Source organism: Urocitellus parryii, chromosome 8, assembly GCF_045843805.1.
Source record: "Urocitellus parryii isolate mUroPar1 chromosome 8, mUroPar1.hap1, whole genome shotgun sequence".
Taxonomy (NCBI): Eukaryota; Metazoa; Chordata; class Mammalia; order Rodentia; family Sciuridae; genus Urocitellus; species Urocitellus parryii.
Genome location: NC_135538.1, coordinates 28,358,586 through 28,376,505, shown reverse-complemented (window position 1 = coordinate 28,376,505; position 17,920 = coordinate 28,358,586). Strand labels below are relative to the sequence as shown.

The 17,920-nt window shown below is 39.7% G+C and overlaps 1 protein-coding gene across 4 annotated transcripts in view; it reads left to right on the top strand.

Annotated features, from left to right (window-relative positions):
* Nucleotides 1-15,335, top strand: part of Pde7b (phosphodiesterase 7B) — a 307,847-nt gene extending 292,512 nt beyond the window's left edge. For 2 of the 4 annotated variants that reach the window (XM_026391845.2, XM_026391849.2), the window contains 4 exons: nucleotides 1,477-1,621; nucleotides 3,630-3,726; nucleotides 7,485-7,565; nucleotides 11,761-15,335. In XM_026391845.2, the coding sequence (XP_026247630.2) occupies nucleotides 1,477-1,621; nucleotides 3,630-3,726; nucleotides 7,485-7,565; nucleotides 11,761-11,978 (541 nt within the window). In that variant the 3' untranslated portion in view covers nucleotides 11,979-15,335. Of the gene's footprint in view, nucleotides 1-1,476; nucleotides 1,622-3,629; nucleotides 3,727-7,484; nucleotides 7,566-10,453; nucleotides 10,718-10,777; nucleotides 10,917-11,760 lie in introns of those variants that run through there. The other 2 variants (XM_026391846.2, XM_026391847.2) reach the window with 2 other exon arrangements.
* Nucleotides 15,336-17,920: the final 2,585 nt, after the last annotated feature.

The window sequence follows — 17,920 nt, the reverse complement described above, 5'->3', positions numbered from 1 at the left end:
CAACCAAGAAAATTTATGTTTAAACTAAAGAGTTATTTGACATACTCATCAGATGGCAAAAAACATAAAGGATAATAATGTAGAATGAGGAGAATCTCATCTTTTACTGCTAGGAATGCAAATTTATAAAATCCTTTTGAAAATAATTGGCAATATCTAGGAATGGGGATGTGGCTTGTGCTTGCCTTGATGCTTGAAGCCCTGGGTTTGATACCCAGTAATAATAATAATAATAATAATAATGCAATATCTAGTAAATCAGAGCTAAATGTACCTTGTAATCCAGTAATTGAATTCCAGATATCTCCAGTTATACAAGTGCTAGAGAAACTTCTGCACATGTATAACTGGAGATATAAGTATGTTTGCTGTGGTATTTTTCATAGCTGTCAAGCACTAGAAACAACTTAAATGACCATTAAAAGTAGAATAGATAAACACATTGTAGTTTATTCTTACAATGGAATACAATATAATGAACATGGATGAATTTCAAAAGCATCATTTTAAGCTAAAGAAGAAAGACATGAATTGATACATATCATATAGCTGTACATTCAAAAGTGGTTAAAATCATATCATTTAGACATGCATGCACAAGTGGTAAATTATTATAATTAGTACAAAGTCATTAAAGCCAAGATCTAGAGGTGGTAACTCTAGGCATGGAGAGGAAATGTAATGGGAGAGATAACAAAGGGGATACTGGCAGTCATGTTCTTAGCCCAGGAGGTGATTATTACAAGATGTTCACTTTGTATTTATTCATGGAACTCTATATGTATGCTCTATGCGCTCCACTTAAAATATATTTCACTTTTAAGGGTGAATTTTAAAAATAGTTATGGATCCCTCTTTCTACCAATTACATTCTACGTGTGAAATAAAGCCCTAACTCGCCTATTTTTACAAAATATCCCATTTTCCCTATACCATTTGTTGGCAAACATATCCCTTGCCCACTGGTTTGTAACAATGTCTTAATCACCTTTTTCTTAAGTTCTATTGTATCATTTTGGTCTGTTTTGGGCTGTCATGAGACTTCCCATCCCATAGTGCCAGCCACTGTTACCTTCTTCATTATTATCACTTTTATTTGCTGTTGTCTTTCTCCATCAAAATCTTAATGTTTGAACTAATTAGAAGTCTCTAGAAGCACAACCCAAACTCCTGTGATTCTGCAAGTCTTTTTGTATCCTCCTCAAAACATGGATTTCTATCTGGCTTTCAATGCTCACCCCCGCAGGAACCCTTGGGGTTATATAAGTTTCAATCACTCTGTGCAGGTCTGGCATACCTCCTGTCCAAGGATGGGAGACCAGCTCTTAGGCTGTGAGGAACTGGGACCCTGTGTAATAAACAGAATCAAAGGCAGAAATGAGATTACAAGCCACCTGGTGATGAGGAAATCAATCATTCTCCTCAAAGGGATTTGCTCTCTGTGTGTGTTTTTCTCTTTCATTCTTGTGGATGCAGACAGGATATTGAACAGCAGCTGGGCTCCCTGATCTTGGCAACAGACATCAACAGGCAGAATGAATTTCTGACCCGATTGAAAACTCACCTCCACAATAAAGACTTAAGGCTGGAGGATGCTCACGACAGACACTTTATGCTTCAGGTAAACAATGGCAACAAAAGCCATTAGCCTTGCTCAACAAAAACCCTCAGGGGCATGATCGATAATTTTAACACGTTTGAGAAGGGGTTGTCTCACATGGTACAAGTTAGAGTATTGACCTACTTTATTAAAAGTTTGGAGACGCATGAAATTGTTAAGTGGTTTTCAAGCAAGCAAAATCTTGGTTTCGCATCAGTAAGTCGATAATATCTCACTTTTCCTTGTTCAGTAACTATTTCACCACAAACTAACCTCACTGGAAGGCTGCATGCATGCAGTGTGAAACACTTTTTTTTTCTTTTATTGAGGTTTTGGGGGTCAAACCCAGAAGGGCTTTGCTTCTGCTAGGCAAGTACCCTACCATTGAGCTGCACCCCCCAGCCCAAGTGTTTCCCTCATTTTGTGGTTTGGTATAAATTTGACCAGTGTGATATCTGTGCAGTTTAAAAGACTGTTTCTATAACATAAAAGTATACTGTTCATTATAATTCCATCAAAAATTTAAAAAACAAGTAGCTTTCTTTTACCTAAAACCTAATTCAATAGGGTTTGCATTACATCCTTCGCTCCTATTGTAATCTAAGACTTACAATTTTTAGACTCCAATAAATAGTTTATTTTAAGTTGAACTGAATTGAATTGAATTGTATCAGGCCCAGTTCTTTCTGCTTTACTCCATAGCAAGAAGTCACTTGCAATGTGAGAGCAAGGAGAAGAGTGGACCTCAGAAATAGAAGTTTGACCTGGTGTCCAAATGAGAGCCTTCTTGATCTTTCATTTTCTCTTGGCTTCCTTTTTCCCTTTTAACACAAAAGTCTGACTTACAGACCCTGGACTCATCTAGGTAGACCAGATTTAGCCTAGGAGTTGGAGACTTGACTGTTCTTTTTTGGTTTTTTTTTTTTTTTTTTTTTTTTTTGAGGCCTCACACCCTGCTCCACAGCTATTCAAAGTGGTTCAGTCCTTCCAGGATATGCCCTACACCCAGCTTTAGAATGACCCTCCCTCCTTTCTTTCTTTCCAAACTCATTTTCTGATACCTGAGGGTTCAAAGACAAACCAGGTGTTTGCTTGGAGTGACTCAGCCAAGTTGTGAGTGGTTGAAAGATTGGCCTGAGCATTTGCATATTTCAGAAGGAAGGCTTGCTGACTCAGATGAATTCCAGAAGGGCAGAACTTGCAGGGAACTTCTGTCCCTGACCTATTCCAGCATGTACTGGTGCCCTCACGAACCAGGAAATAAGTCACCAAACTTTCATCTTAATAAGATCTAAGGTTCTCCTAGACCCAAACATAGCTAGCTGTTTGTGATCCCAGGAATTTGGGTCAAAATTATAGACACTGCTGGTGGACAGGTCTCTTGGCATCAGTCTCTTAGCATTGGTGTTAGAATCTACATGGTAGGAGTTCAAGGTAACCCTCCTAGGGTTTTCATCACATTGACCAAAGCACATCATATCCCTGATCCAGACCAAGGAGGCCCCGAGGTAGCTGTGCAAATGCATCACTCCTAGGTTTCATATGATTTAGTGCCCTGGTAGTAGTCTGAGCTTATATACACACACAGACACAGGCTCATAAATGCAAACACACATAACCTAAGTGATGTATAAAATGGGTCAGCATGAAAGCGGGTGACACATGATCTCACTTGAGCCTGGTCAGGGTCCCTGCAGCCTCCCTGCCTGGAAGAGTGGGGCTATAGAAGGAAGGAACCAGGCCATGGCTATCCTTGGCTTGCCCACCCCAGGTCTCTTCCAGGAAGCTCCATGTCCCTAGACTGTGGCTCTTCTCTCCCTCTCTCTGCTATAAAGCAGGAGTTCTAAATGAAGGGTTTTGTATAGTTATGAATAAATGCTATTTCCCGAAGGGGCATGTCAGGGAGGCCCTCTGTGAATTGGGGGCTGGTACCACTAGGCTGGCTGATGTGACAACCCTTTGGCTTCAGGTCCACAGGCAATTGAAGGGTCATCCTCTGACAATCTCTCTCTGCCCTGTCCCTTCTCAGATCGCCTTGAAGTGTGCTGACATTTGCAATCCTTGTAGAATCTGGGAGATGAGCAAGCAGTGGAGTGAAAGGGTCTGTGAAGAATTCTACAGGCAAGGTTAGTAGAGATCCCACAGTGACTGCATTCCCCCTTCTCCTTTTAGGCATCTCTCCTGATAAAACAGGAAATGGCTAATCTATCGTGACATTTGTTCTTCAAATTCCTATTATCCTAACCTTTCTCTTTAGCTCTCTTGAAAACCATCCAAATCTTCTGTGGAAAAAAAAAAAATTAACAAATAACGTTGATTTGCTATGGCAACAGGTATTAATGAGGCACCAAAAAGGAGAGAAAGTAAGATATACATACATAAACCAATCGACACTTACATGTACATAGCTCTCCTCTGTGGACATGATAATGTGAGGAACAGTTTGATTTTTACCCTGACCTTCATTTTAATAAGCTGAGCACAGCCTAAAGGCTAAGTGCCATTTGGGGTCACCGTCTCCCCTCAAATAGGACTTCAATCCTTTGATATGACTTTCTCTTTTTCTCAAACAAGGTTAATAATTAAATAGAACATAGCTGACGGAAAGTTGAGTTCATCCTTTCAAACACAGTTTCAACACTGAGGCAGGAGAATTTTGCTGTGAAAAGACAAGTGGCCCTGAGTTAAGCTCTAATTTTGAAAAGATTACCCTCCTTCAGAAATAAGGCAACGACTTAGCAAGCAGGACCTTGCCCTTGGGTGGAAGATTGGCCTTTAAACACAGCCTTGTTTCTTCAGGCCTGGTTTCAACATCCAGGATATTTGTTCAGGCATCTCTAGTGCCCTCATGCTAGTGACAGGATCAGGTCGGAGAGGCTGAGAACAAACAAAGCTTGAAGTGTCCCACAGACCAGCTCTGTGGGGAGGTCAAATAGCAACAGTGAGCCTTTTGGAGAAGCCTCCATTGAAAGATGTGTCAATGACATTGTGGTGGCCCCAAAGACAGAAGACAAAGAAGAATTGAGTTCATGTGGGGCCAGAAGGCTCTGCTCACCACCTTTTCCTCTCAGAATAGAAGTGCTCATGAAGTCCCTACAACTGTTTAATTATACCTGAATTGGGAGTGAGAGCTGAGAAATCAAAGGCTCAGTTCTAGTTGCCCATGATATAAAATCTCCTCTGAGGGCAAAGCAAAAGGAAATATGATGAAATTGGAGCAAAGAGGTTTTGTATTAAGTAGGATAAGTACTCTCTTTGCTCTGTAAAATATAAACTATTGAAATAGCAGTGGGAGAAGTGCTAGGATCTTCATCTTGGAGATCAAACAATGGTGTAGAGAAAAGATTCTACTCTGACCCACTTGGTTTTGACTCAATCCCGTGCTACTTCTGGCATCAATTGGGGTTTAAATCTTGGTTTTGCTTATCTAGCTCCTGATTTAAATTTGTTGTGCTTTGCTTTATATTTGCCATACCAGGGATTAAACTCAGTACTGGGGATTGAGCCCCCTGAGTTACATCCCCAGTCCTTTATTTTACTTTATTTTATTTTTTTGTTTTGAGACAGGGTCTTACTAAGTGGCCAAGGCTGGCCTCAAACTTTTGATCCTCCTGCCTCAGTCTCCTGAGTTGCTGGGATTACAGGCATGTGCTACCAGGCCCAGCCACTTATTTACATTTTGAGCAATTTGAGGCAAGGACCACAACACTCATGCAGATATTAAATCCCCTAGAGTTAGTGAATCAAAGTTGTTAACTAAGTGGAGTAATGGCATCAGTAATGGCAAAAACTTGTCCAAAAACTTGTCCCAATAATATATGCATGTACAGCATTATAAAAAATAATATATGCATGTACAGAATTATAAAACTTTTCCCAATAATATATGCATGTACAGCATTATAAAAGTAGAACATTTGTTACTGATTATTAAAGGTGAGTTTTCATACACTTCTCTGGCATGTCTCCTGGCAGAGGAAGGAATAGAGAAAGATTGGGTCCTTTTTACTTAATAGCTTCTGGTAGAAATTCTGCCTGTTTTGAGAATAAGACCAGATTATCTGCTCATCCCAACAGCCTGTCCTCCATACTGAATTATTTTTTTTTAATTCTATAAGGATGACTTGTATCAATTTGATTGATGGTATTCTAGTTTGCAGTTTAAGATTTGGACTTAAGTCCCAATTCATCCCAACCTGCTACCAACAGGTAGGCTTCCACAGAATACCAACAGTCCTGGACAAAGTGACTCATAATGTCAAGCAAAGGCAAACTCTTAAAATCAAAGTTTTAAGAAAAAGGGAAAGGCAAAGGAGGTTCTATGAATTCAGAAAAGTGTTAGATTCTTAGAACAGAGCTCGATATTCCAAACACGATGCACCTCCCTCCCCACTCTCAATACCTTAAGAAAGTCATGTTTTGACTATGGATTGGTATCTCCTCATAAACCCAGTTTCCCAAAGCATTTTTTTAAACATATGCTCCAGCCTTGTCTAATCCTCAGCAAAAATGTGGTTTTTCTATGAACAAAGCCCCACTGGGGATGTTATTATGATTAATATGAAGAAGTGGCAACCAGTTTGTTTTCTACTCTCAAAATACTAATCAGCAAAGATCCTAAAGGGAAACGACTATTAGACTTTCCTCTTTGTACACTGATTAGTAAAATGCCTGAAGCATACAAGTGCTTTGTAAATGCCTGTTGAATAAATGAGATTAACAAATGATCTCATTGGAAGACCCCTAAGGATAGAGATCATAGGGGAGGACTCGGTGCTGAATGAAGTGGGGTTTGTGTTCAGCTCTACACTTACCAGTATGGTAGCCATGAGGCATATGTAGCTAACTAAATTTAATTAAAATGTAACAAAGTTTAAATTTTAGTTTCTCAGTTATATTGATCATGTTTCAAAGAGCGACCAGAGTGGGCAGTGCAGAGAACACTTTCATCACTGAAAACATCCTACTGGATGGCACGAGACTAGAGGGAAATGGAAATGGACAAAGGCACTGGGTGTGGGGAGGTTCTGCTCCTGCTTTGTGGACCAGCTCCTTCTCACAGAGGGTAAGAATGAGAGAACCATGGAGGGCCCTATATGCTTGGCTAAAGTAGAGAACAAGAGAATGGGTACCATCTTAGAAAGGGTACCCAGGAAAACATGTATAGTTGACACGGAAGGAACACATGGGAGCCAACTAGCTAAGAAGCAAAAATTAAGAATGAGTTATTGAGAGACCAGACTAGGGTTAGAGAAGGGGAAAATGAGATGTTCTAAGACAGGGGGAAAAACATAAGCTGGATGCCTTGAGATGAGGGTGAGGAAGTGCTGTGCTTGACTGAAAACTCACTATTAACTAAAATGTGGAGGTGAGGAAGGGAGCTGGAATCCATGTCAACACTAAATGGTGGTCTGACTTTATTTTTGATTAATTTTGTAGCTTCAGACTGAGCTACTTCTCAAGTGAGATCTTTCTGGTCCTTCTACCCATTTCCTACCTATTTATTGTTCTCAGTTGTCTCAGGTAAAACCAGACTACAGTGAGGAAGTAGGGGAAGGGGAGGTCCTGTTTTCTTAGCCTGAACTTAAGGCTAGAACCTTTATTTCATGTTGTTTATTTAGATTTGTTCAAAAGTATTCTAGTCACAGAATGCACCTATTTATAATGATCTCATTATAAACGGTCATTGACTCCCTTAAAATTTACCTTTTTAGGCAAGTCACCAGAGCAAGGCAGAGCAAGTCTGTGTTAACAAGTACCTGACCATAACAAGGGAGGCGACAGTAATCCCCAGGATAACTTCTTCCAACAAGGTCATTAAAACTATGGACACGTGTTTTATAAATTCTAGATTACCAATGTGTTTCTTCCTCTCTATTCTTAGGTGATCTTGAACAGAAATTTGAACTGGAAATCAGTCCTCTTTGTAATCAACAGAAAGATTCAATCCCTAGTATACAGATTGGTGAGTTGAATTTCTTGTCACTTTGAAATGAGCCGTTTGGTGCCTCTGCCAGGAGTCACAAAGAAAAGATCTACATGTAGGGTTCTAAAGACCAGAACTGAAGGTCTGAATGTCTGCATCCAATAGATACTTTAATCATGACAGATCTACTAAATAATTTTCAATTATAAAAATAGGATAGTAACTTTGTTAGAGACCCTTAACTCACTCAGTACTAAAGTTACAGTATTAACTTTCTGGTTTAGAATAAAATCAAAATCAAATCAAATAGAAGTAACTAGAATCTATACTCTCTTTAGGGTTTGAAGGGTGGTGAATCAGCATAATGGAATTATGGGCCCATCCACTGTGGGTCCCTATTCCTCATCCCTAAGCCTCACTCCAAAGGCCAAAGCCCCTAGAGCCCTGATCCTCTGTGGCCTGGTATCCCTGTTTTCTGTACTCTGTACTTCAAAACTTATTTTCAGGCTCATTCTCTTAAAACCATACTCTCTTTTTTTAGTGTCCATTATGGTAAACTATTAAAGTGCAGTCAGTGCATCCAAAATAATTATTACTTTATGTAATTGTATTATGCATAAGATCGTGAATCAAATTAGATGGCAGAAATTTTAGGCACTTAAGTGAAAAAAAATATTTTTGCTCCAGTAAGAATTTCTGTCACACCTTAAAATACCCCACTAATTCCATCTACATTTAAAGTAAACCTTTCTTTTCCTTGCAGTTCCCTTCCATTGAATCCAAACATGAAATTTCAACTCTTTTCATTGAAATCTCTGGCCCTGATTTGTAGCAGTTTATGTTTTTTTATCTGTTTCCACAGACCTCAGTTAGCTTAATGCATTCACAGGGCTGTGGATTCTGTAAAGCTCAAGGCTTAACACCGTGGCACTGGGAAGGAAGAGGGCATCTGAAAAGATCTGCTGAAAAGGGAGAAAATCTGAGCAAATTAAAATGACCATCACTGTGAGTCAGATCTAATCCACAGTCCACAGAAGAGTCATGAAGTCATCCTCAAGAGATAGGAACTAAGTCAACACAGCTATGAAGATTTGAATGGAATATACAATTAATCAAATAGGCATGTTGGGATTATGAGATTAAGGATGATCCCTCTTTATCCAGATTGCCCTTAATTGTTTTATTGTTTTCACAATTAAACAGATTCCTCTCCCTGAAAATGGGAGAGAAATGATAAAAAAAAAAAAAAAAATAGGGCCCAGGACAAATGGCAGTTCAAAATCGTTGGGGCCAGTGGAGCATCAGCAACAGAAATGTATTCTGAGAGTTCCTGAACCCAGTTCTGTCCTAGCAGACACTTAAGCCATGGCAATTCTGCAAATTCCATTCCTAAGCCTGATACTCACTATGTTAAACTCCAGCTTTAAAGAAATTTACCAAACAACTGTTTTCTCTCTCTCTCTCTCTCTCTCTCTCTCTCTCTCTCTCTCTCTCTCTCTCTCTCTCTCTCTCTTTCTCTCTCTCTCACACACACACACACACACACACACACACACACACACTCCAAACAAAAACATTTACACTGTTAAGCACACAACCTAGATTTGCAGGACAGCCTGATTTCAGAGACTCTGTCCTGTGGTTGTCATGAGAACACACTTACTTTGCCAGATCATATGTCCTGATTTTTAGCTCAGGAAAAGGTGGTTACCATAGATACCTCTTTTAAAAACAGGTAGGGTTGAGTGAATAGGGAAATCCCGCGGATGGTATACCAGAACACCTATGATAAAGAGAAAGATCGTGATTATGATGTGGTTCTCAGATCATAAATCTTTCTCTCTCTCTGTTCCACATCAGCTTGCTCTCATTGGTTCTGAGTTGGAAAGTGTAAAAAGGGTAGATCAAGCTAACCTGGAAAAACAGAGATAAACAAATAGATAAAAGATTGGTCGGTGTTGTAGGCTCCAGCCCCCACCAAGACAATAATCTTCCAGCAAGTCCTAAATAACGCAACTCTTTCCTCTGTCTAAAAATGTACCCACACACACTCCTTTTTTTTTTCCTATCCCAATCCAAAATGAGAATTTCCTGACTGCAGGTCTCAGTTATGCTTAGAAAAGAATTTCTAGGTAAGTAATCTATATTGACCCAAATGGACCCCACCGGGGCTTAGTAACCCTCCCCATGTATTCATTTCTCCCCTCTCTCCACCAAATTCTGCATTTTAAAAAGAAAGAATTAAATCAAATTAGTAAAATTTACAGAAAGGTGAAGGAGAAGAGGTTTTCCTTCAATCCATGTCCACTCCGCTCCTCCCTTCCCCCACTGCCTTCCCTCTGGCAGGATAATGCTGCCACGAAGTCCTCTCATCCCTGGAGAAGAGAGGCTGCTACCACACACTCATGGGTCGGCTTTCAAGTCCATAGTGCTGAAGTCTTCCCTTATTTGAAAAACTGCCTCAAGAAGTCTATTCAGACTTTAAAATTGCTTTCCTATCTAGTGTAAGAAATATGTATTATTGGAGAAGTATAAATGCAAACATATAATTCCAGGAAAACTTGTTATACTTAAGTAAACTTGATACTCAACACTTCAAACTTTAGAATAGCATCATTTTGCAAACTAGCTCTTTAGATATTGAATATTTAATTATTTTTGCAGTGAAAGACATTAGAAATTAGAGAGATTGTGAAGGAGAAAAAGAAAATAGCAAATAAAATTGGAAATCCTTATTTGCTGTCTCCCTATATAATCTTAGCAAAATGACAAACACAGACATAAAGCCACTGGCTTCACTTTCTTCCTGGGGTTCAGGTCATCTAAAATACTCTCATAATATGTAAATCACATTTCACATAAGATGAGATCATGCAGAAATACACAAAAATATTTTACATTGCTTCTTCTTTTTCCCATCCTCAAAGGTCAAATCTCTGCTGTTTGGTCAACAAAAAGATGATCCAATCAAGCCTTGTACTTCACATGCCTTTAAACATACAGAGTTAGTTGTGGGAAACTTTTTATTATGCTGAAAAACATTTGCCTTTTCTCCCCACATTTACATTTCAAGAAAATACATCAAAACCTAAATAAGTCCAAGTTTGTGATGATTCCAAAAATTCCTACCTGGGCTGAAAGTTATCTTTGCTTAACAAATTATGTGTAATAGGGAAAACACAAAAGCTTCAATCATTAAGAGAATGGATATGCAATAAAGAAGTCTAATATCAAACAATCTTCTCTCGTAGTTGAAGCCATGGTCTTTTTGCAGACAAAAATCTGGATTGAAAGTGAATGAAGGCTGGGGATGTGGCTCAGGCGGTAGCGCGCTCGCCTGGCATTCGTGAGGCCCGGGTTCGATCCTCAGCACCACCACGAACAAAACAAAAGATGCTGTGTCCGCCAAAAAACTAAAAAATAAATATTAAAAATTCTCTCTCTCTCTCTCCTCTCTCCCCCTCTCCCTCTCCCTCTTAAAAAGGAAGGAAGGAAGGAAGGAAGGAAGGAAGGAAGGAAGGGAGGGAGGGAGGGAGGGAGGGAGGGAATGAAGCCGGCACAGTGAAATCCCAGCAGCTCAGAAGGCTAAGAAATTAGCGAGGCCCTAAGCAACTCAGCGAGACCTTGTCTCTAAATCTCTAAATATTTAAAGTGCTGGGGATGTGGCTCAGTGGTAAAGCCCCTCTGGGTTCAATCCCTGGTACCACAAAAAAATAAAAAGAAAGAAAGAAAAGAAAAGAAAATTAAAACTTCATTACCCAAACTTAGTTGTTAAACATCAATGAAAACAAGACCAAACTATAACATGATAATCTTGAAAAAATCTTCTGGTATAGGGTAAACATATGAATAGTCCCATCAGGGCAGTAGCCCTTCCTGATGGCCTCAGGCCTTTCCTCCCTCCCAGCACACGTCTTTCTCCCTCTGTAAGTAAGAACAGCCAATGTTTATTGAGTTTAGTGTCTACTTTGTGCTGTGAGCATTTAAACATTCTCCACTTGTTAAGTCACTGAATTGTGGTAACGACCCTGTCTTTGGTTGGTACTCAGCTCCTTTTCACACCAGGAAACTGAGGCACAAAGAGATTAAGCCACAGCCCAAGGAAACGCATCTCCTGCTCCTGTGCTAAGGGTAGTGACCATATCTCGTTGCCTGGTGCTAGTCCCGGCCGGCACCCGCGGGTCCCCGGGTCGTGCTTATGAAGGATGTGACGGGTTGGCCTTGCCTGTTGCAGGTTTCATGACCTACATCGTGGAGCCACTGTTCCGGGAGTGGGCGCGCTTCACTGGAAACAGCTCCCTGTCGGAGAACATGCTAAGCCACCTCGCACACAACAAGGCCCAGTGGAAGAGCTTGTTGTCCAAGCAGCACAGACGCAGGGGCAGCACAGACCACGGGGGCCCGGGGACTGAGAAGGAGGAGCAGACTGTGGCGGAGGGCGACGCGCCCTAGTGTCGCCTGCCCTGGTCCTGCGCCGCGGAGGACGACCTGCAGCGCGCCCCCGGGAGCGCGACCCTGCGTCCCTAACCTGGGTGGCCTCGGGGCTCCCTTGATTGCCTCTTTGCTCCCACTGCCTGCCTCCCTCCTTTTTCCAAGTGTACAGAAGTCATTTTTCACCTAGCATTAGCTGCCGAAAGAAGCAACTCCATTCAAGAAAGTGGGAGCGGATTCCAGGGGCAGTCGCCCCCCAAGGAGAAGACTGGGAGGAAGCCATGCCTCTGCCACGTTCCCCACTGGCCCTGGGTCGCACTGTGACCAGCAGCTCCTGAGACCCGAGTATCTTAGGGTTTGCCATCTGCCGGACAAAAACACCAGCATATTTGGAACTCCAAGGATATTGGTCTTAAGTGCAAGAGCACAAATAAGAGCGTGAAAGAAAGTACCTTCTATTTTAATAATAATTATTATTATTATAAGAATAATAATAAATCTTTTTAACTTTTATATTTTATGCACTAGACAAGGGATCTAAAACTTTGGACTAAGATTACTCAGTGTACCCAAACTTGAACAGGGGTTCATTGTTTTGTTACTGACTTTATGCCACTTTGGGTCAGAAATTTGGCATCTTCTCAATTTAAGAAACCGCGTTTCCTATCTGATCTGGGGGAAGGTGCTGTACAGTTCATTCCTTTGCACCGTTAGCCAATCTGTCTTTTATGGATTCAGTGACCTGTTTATATTCATACATGTACATTTTCTGTAAATACCAAGCGCTACTGATTCCCATGCCAAAATACATGAGTATTATGGGATTGCTACCTGTATAAACAATGGCACTGTGAACAGAATATTGTTAGTTTTAATACATGAGAATGCATTTGTAAATATGATATAGAGTTTATTAATATACTATTGTTTGCAGATAAAGGCCTTAACTTTAAACATCTTTCATCTTCTGAAAACTGCCCAACTTAAACTGCCTGCCCATGTCCATCTTTATGCTTTCCAGCTAAGGTCACAAACCAAAACTGAATAAAGTCTTGGAGGAAACATTTTTGGAAACTTCACATGCATTCCGCTTGAGACCATAGTTTTAATCTATGGCACCAAGCGTTGTTTCCTCAGACTAATGAGACCCTTCAGCAAGCCTGAAGCTACTTTTCAACGCAACAAGTTTCCACACTGTTTTAACCAACCAGCTGATAAGCTTGTGTTTATGTGACTCTTGTTATGGAATGTGGTGGTGCGTCAGCCTCACAGGAGACATAGCAGGTCTCAAAAACCTTCTGTGACCCTGTCATCTAACCATCAGGGAATTCCTGGCTCCCATACCACACATTTGTCTGTTATAGCTACAGAACCAAAGTACCTTTGGTCTATGGTTAGCAAGTATTTCTTTGGTGTTAATAGTAACTGGATTTTTTCTTTTTCTTTAATGTCGTGTGAACAACTAACCAACTTTTTAGCTGAAATTAATATTATTTGAGCAAAGAAATCATTTCAGTCTCATGACAAACTTTACCTTCCTGGCATGTCATTGTAGTTAATTTTGGAGCGTAGCAAGGAGAGGCACATTGGAATTTAGTCACCGTTTTTCTCTGTATAGACTTGACTACAAAAAGCCAATAGTTTCAGCATTCTTTTCTACTCTTATAAACTCTGTGCATTGAACTTTTTTCTTTAGAAGTCCTATCATAATTGAGGTTAGTTGAAAACTCTCAACATCCCTTTCATTTTACCCTTGAACTGTGTGGTAGTGGGAGAATGATCATTTCTGCCGTGATCAAGCTGTTTCTCAAATTCAAAAAAGGACAGCAACTCTCATTTCCCAAGTGCAACTGGTTTGGTTTTTTTCTTCTTTCTTTTAATATACAAATGAAATATTAGAAACTTGACCGGCCTGTAATAAGTCCCTATAGAAAGAAAGAGGCTTTTGGAGTTAAAGTTTGGGGAAAAATTTGAAAAGTTGGTTACATTTTCATTAAAGGAAGAGAAATTGTCAGATGGTGCTGAAGAAAGTGTGAAAATCTTATGAAATGGGTGAATGATAAGTTGCAATTACTGATATGGATAAGAAGGGAAGTTATGGAAACTTTTGTTTTCTGTAGTAACTACAAACTGACATGTGTTCCTCTCTTTAATATTTTGAAGCTCTCAGCTTGGTGAGGCTCCAAAGGAGAATATTCTGGATGGATTCCACTCTTACTTTGGTTCAGTAATGCAGAGAGCATTTTCACATAGTCGATTTAATTCTAATGTGTTTCAGATCAAATCAAGGAAAGCAGTTACTGGGCACAAGAAAGTAGATATAGGAAAGAAGGCATTGTTTTAGCTAATGGAACCTCTATCTTGAATTAGGGAAGCAGACTTTATTTAATTTAAGTATTTCATTATTTAAATACAGAAGATAATGAGTTTTCTTGGTAGTTCTCAGTATTTAGAGCAAAATTGTTTCTGTTACAATTGGTCCTAAAGAAAAGCTCACAGACAAAATTGCCAACATCCAATGGTGAAGCCTATGAGGTATCTACCAGTACCATAAAAATCTAAAGGTGAGACAGGATATATAAACTATATTATCTGTCTCTTTCACTCGACTGTGTGGAGATGTCTTGAGTTCTGCATTTGTTGGGAAAGAAAGAAAGAAAAAAAGGAAAGAAAGAAAGAAAGAGAGGGAGGGAGGGAGGGAGGGAGAAAGGAAAGAAGGAAGGAAGGAAGGAAGGAAGGAAGGAAGGAAGGAAGGAAGGAAGGAAGGAAGGAAGAAAGAAAGGAAGGAAGGAAGGAGAAAAGAAAAGAAAAGAACAGGAGTATAAAAACTCTTTTATTTCCTGCTCCTGGCTTTCTTGTGATACCTCAATAGGAGTCCCATGACTGGTTGAGACATGCTATTGGGTCGTCCATGGATTTTTATCTTTACAGTCTCATTCTCCTAGCCCATGGATCATCAATTATTGACTTACCAAGTTTAATTCTGTCATTGCTTGAGAAGAAAAGATTCAAAGGGCTATTTTTAGTCAGTTAAAGGCAAAGTCAAGATCAAAGTAAGAAAGAGTACACGTCACTGCCAGGCCTGAGAGCCAGAGTCTGCTTTTCCTCAAAGAGCAACAATGAATAGTGAGACCTGACTCACCAAACCCTGGCCTATCCATACCTCCCTGCTAGGCTAAGTAGAAACCAGCTCTGTGTCTCCCTGCTTATGGTTTCCCACAAAGAGCCTTGGCGTGCATCCTGTATCCCTGGTCTTCATATACTGCCTTCTACAAATTGCAGACTTGTTTTGTAATCTTTTCTCATATTGAATCAGATGTGCTTACTGATTTGGATTTGGTTATGAGCTTGTATCTCACTGTATTTCTCATGCTTTGTTCTTTTAAGCAAAACCTTAAAATCGTGTCATTTGGTGTACACATGTAAGGTTTGAAAAAATTGTGAGTTTTGCTCAAAATGCAGCCTCAATACCCATTGGCATGTCTAGATGAACAATTAAAAATAAAGATGATTTCATAAGGTATCACAATATTAAATATCCTAATTCTCACTAGATAACATGTTATCAGACCATCAGTTGGAAATATTCAAGGAAAGAACACAGATGTAGACATAGTCTGTGTGACTCATTCCTCTGGAGGACTGATGTCAATGAAGACATCACTTGGCAGTTAGAGCCAAGTTAGGAAATGGGCCACCCTTCAACTCTACATTTCTCTGGAGTACCGATATTTTTCTGATTCACGTTTCTCAAATTCATGACATGATTGGAAACAGATAGGAAAACATATAAGACTCAAAAAATTATTTTTGAAAAATACAGTCTCACATTTCAGGATTAGAGGCCACCAAAAACACTAAAACAATTCAGGCAAGACCGCTGAGATTCCTAAATCTATCTTAAAATAGAAGATGGAAAGACAAACATCCTATATATTCTCTCATATTCATTTTATTGAGATTTGTATTCAGAATCCCACTGATTCCTGAATGCTTTCCCATGTCTGAATGCAAACCCACCTTTTCATTCGTGGATGTTCTATATCATAACTTTGAAATCAAAAGAGAGATCCCAGTGGTATTGCAAGAAAAGGTCAAACATGACCTTCAAATACTAATGGGAAACAGCTGCTATGTCAAGTTGGCAGAATTCAACTCGAAGGTAGATTTCAATTGAACAAATATTGAGGATCCACTATGTCTAGTTGTTGTGCTGGATATTGGGCTATAAAAAGAACATCTGGACTTTTGTCAAAAATTGGCATTACCAAAGGAAGTGCTTTTTAAAGATTTTGTGAAACTGCACAGGTTCAAATGTAGCCAGAACTTCTTCCTAGCATTCAACATAACAGAAAGCAGATAAGCTTCCAAGACAAAAATGGGTCCCAAATCTGGTTCTATCACTAACTTATTCTGTGACTTGAGGGAACTTACCAAAGCCACTAAAAAAATTATTTCCGGCTAATAATACCTTTTATGGAACTGTTGTGTCACTTTAAAGAGATTACATACAAAAAAAAAAAACATCAAACACTCTCTGGTGCATGACAGACTTTAAATAGATAAAATTTCTTTTAAATTTCAAAAAAAATTGACAAATAATCACTCACACATGGGTGAGAATGGGGACAATTAATGGGGAGTGTAGTAAATAAGTGCTGGTAATTTCACATTAAGAAGTCACATTCATTTTTAGAGTTGTTGACAGATTGGTTAATTTCTGTCTTTATTTGCAGGGTTGGGTCAAAAGATGATTTCTTCAATCGGTTGCTCAAGGCAGGTTCTGCCCCAGCTACAGCCTGCTTTTCTATTTAGTCCTCTGGATAAAAGTGTAAAATTATAGTAAAAAAATAGAATCAGTCACCTCACTTGTTTCTCTGCCACCAAAGCCCTCATTCTTGCTGGTCCTCTACATCGATCAGATCCTGAAGATCTGCTGGACTTTACAGGGCTGGTGTCTCCCAGGATGCACTCCATTCACTTCACTCACACATTTCCAAACATATTCTCAGTTACAGCTTATTGTCTGTCCTCCAGCTAGACACAAAGCAGAGCCACATCCTGTTGGAGATGGGAGATGACCATCTCCTACCTCCTTGGAAATGCAACAGACTGTCAAGTATTTGAGTAATGAACAAATAAGAAGCTTTTAGCTATAAAACAGTCCATGACAGGCTTTTTGTTTTTGATTAAGCTAGAAAGATTTTATGTTTCAGTTGATATGGTTTGAAAATGCATGCTTGCCTTGTCTCAGTTATCTAAGCAACAATATATTATTAATTTAATTGCCTGTACTGCTTCAAATTCTAGTATTGCAAGTGCTGATTTAATCTCCAGTACTTTGTTTTCCCTTTTAGGGAAGCAATGGGGTAGAGTTTTTAAAAGTGTGGGCTTTGCGGTCAGATGAGAATTTTAAATTCCTCATTATCACTTGCCGTTAAACCCGAAGCATACAATTGACCCCATCTCCTTATGCATAAAATGATAGTAACACCTTCATCCTGGGGTACTGTGAGATCAAAATTAAACAGCATAAGACAACACAAGACAGCACAGTTTCTAGCAGAAAATGGGATTATTACAGTTTGGATCTGGAATGCCCCCCAAAAATCCATGTGTTAAAAAATGTGGTCCTCAGCTTGTCACCATTGGTAAGTGACAGAATCTTTAAGAGGTGGGGTCTAGTGGAAGGAAGTTAGATCATTTGGGTTTGTGCCCTTGAACAGAATGTTGGACCCTAGCCCCTTTTTATTTCCTTCGTTCACCTCCTGGGTGCCATGAGGTGAGCTGCTTCCTTCGCCATGCACTCCTCCCATGATTTGCTGCCTCTCCACAGGCCCAAAAGCAATGAAGCCAACCAACTGAATGGTTGAAACCAGCATGGACTGAAACCTTCAAAACTGTAAGCCAAATAAACCTTTCCTCTACAAATCAATTACCTCAGGTATTTTACCACAGTGACA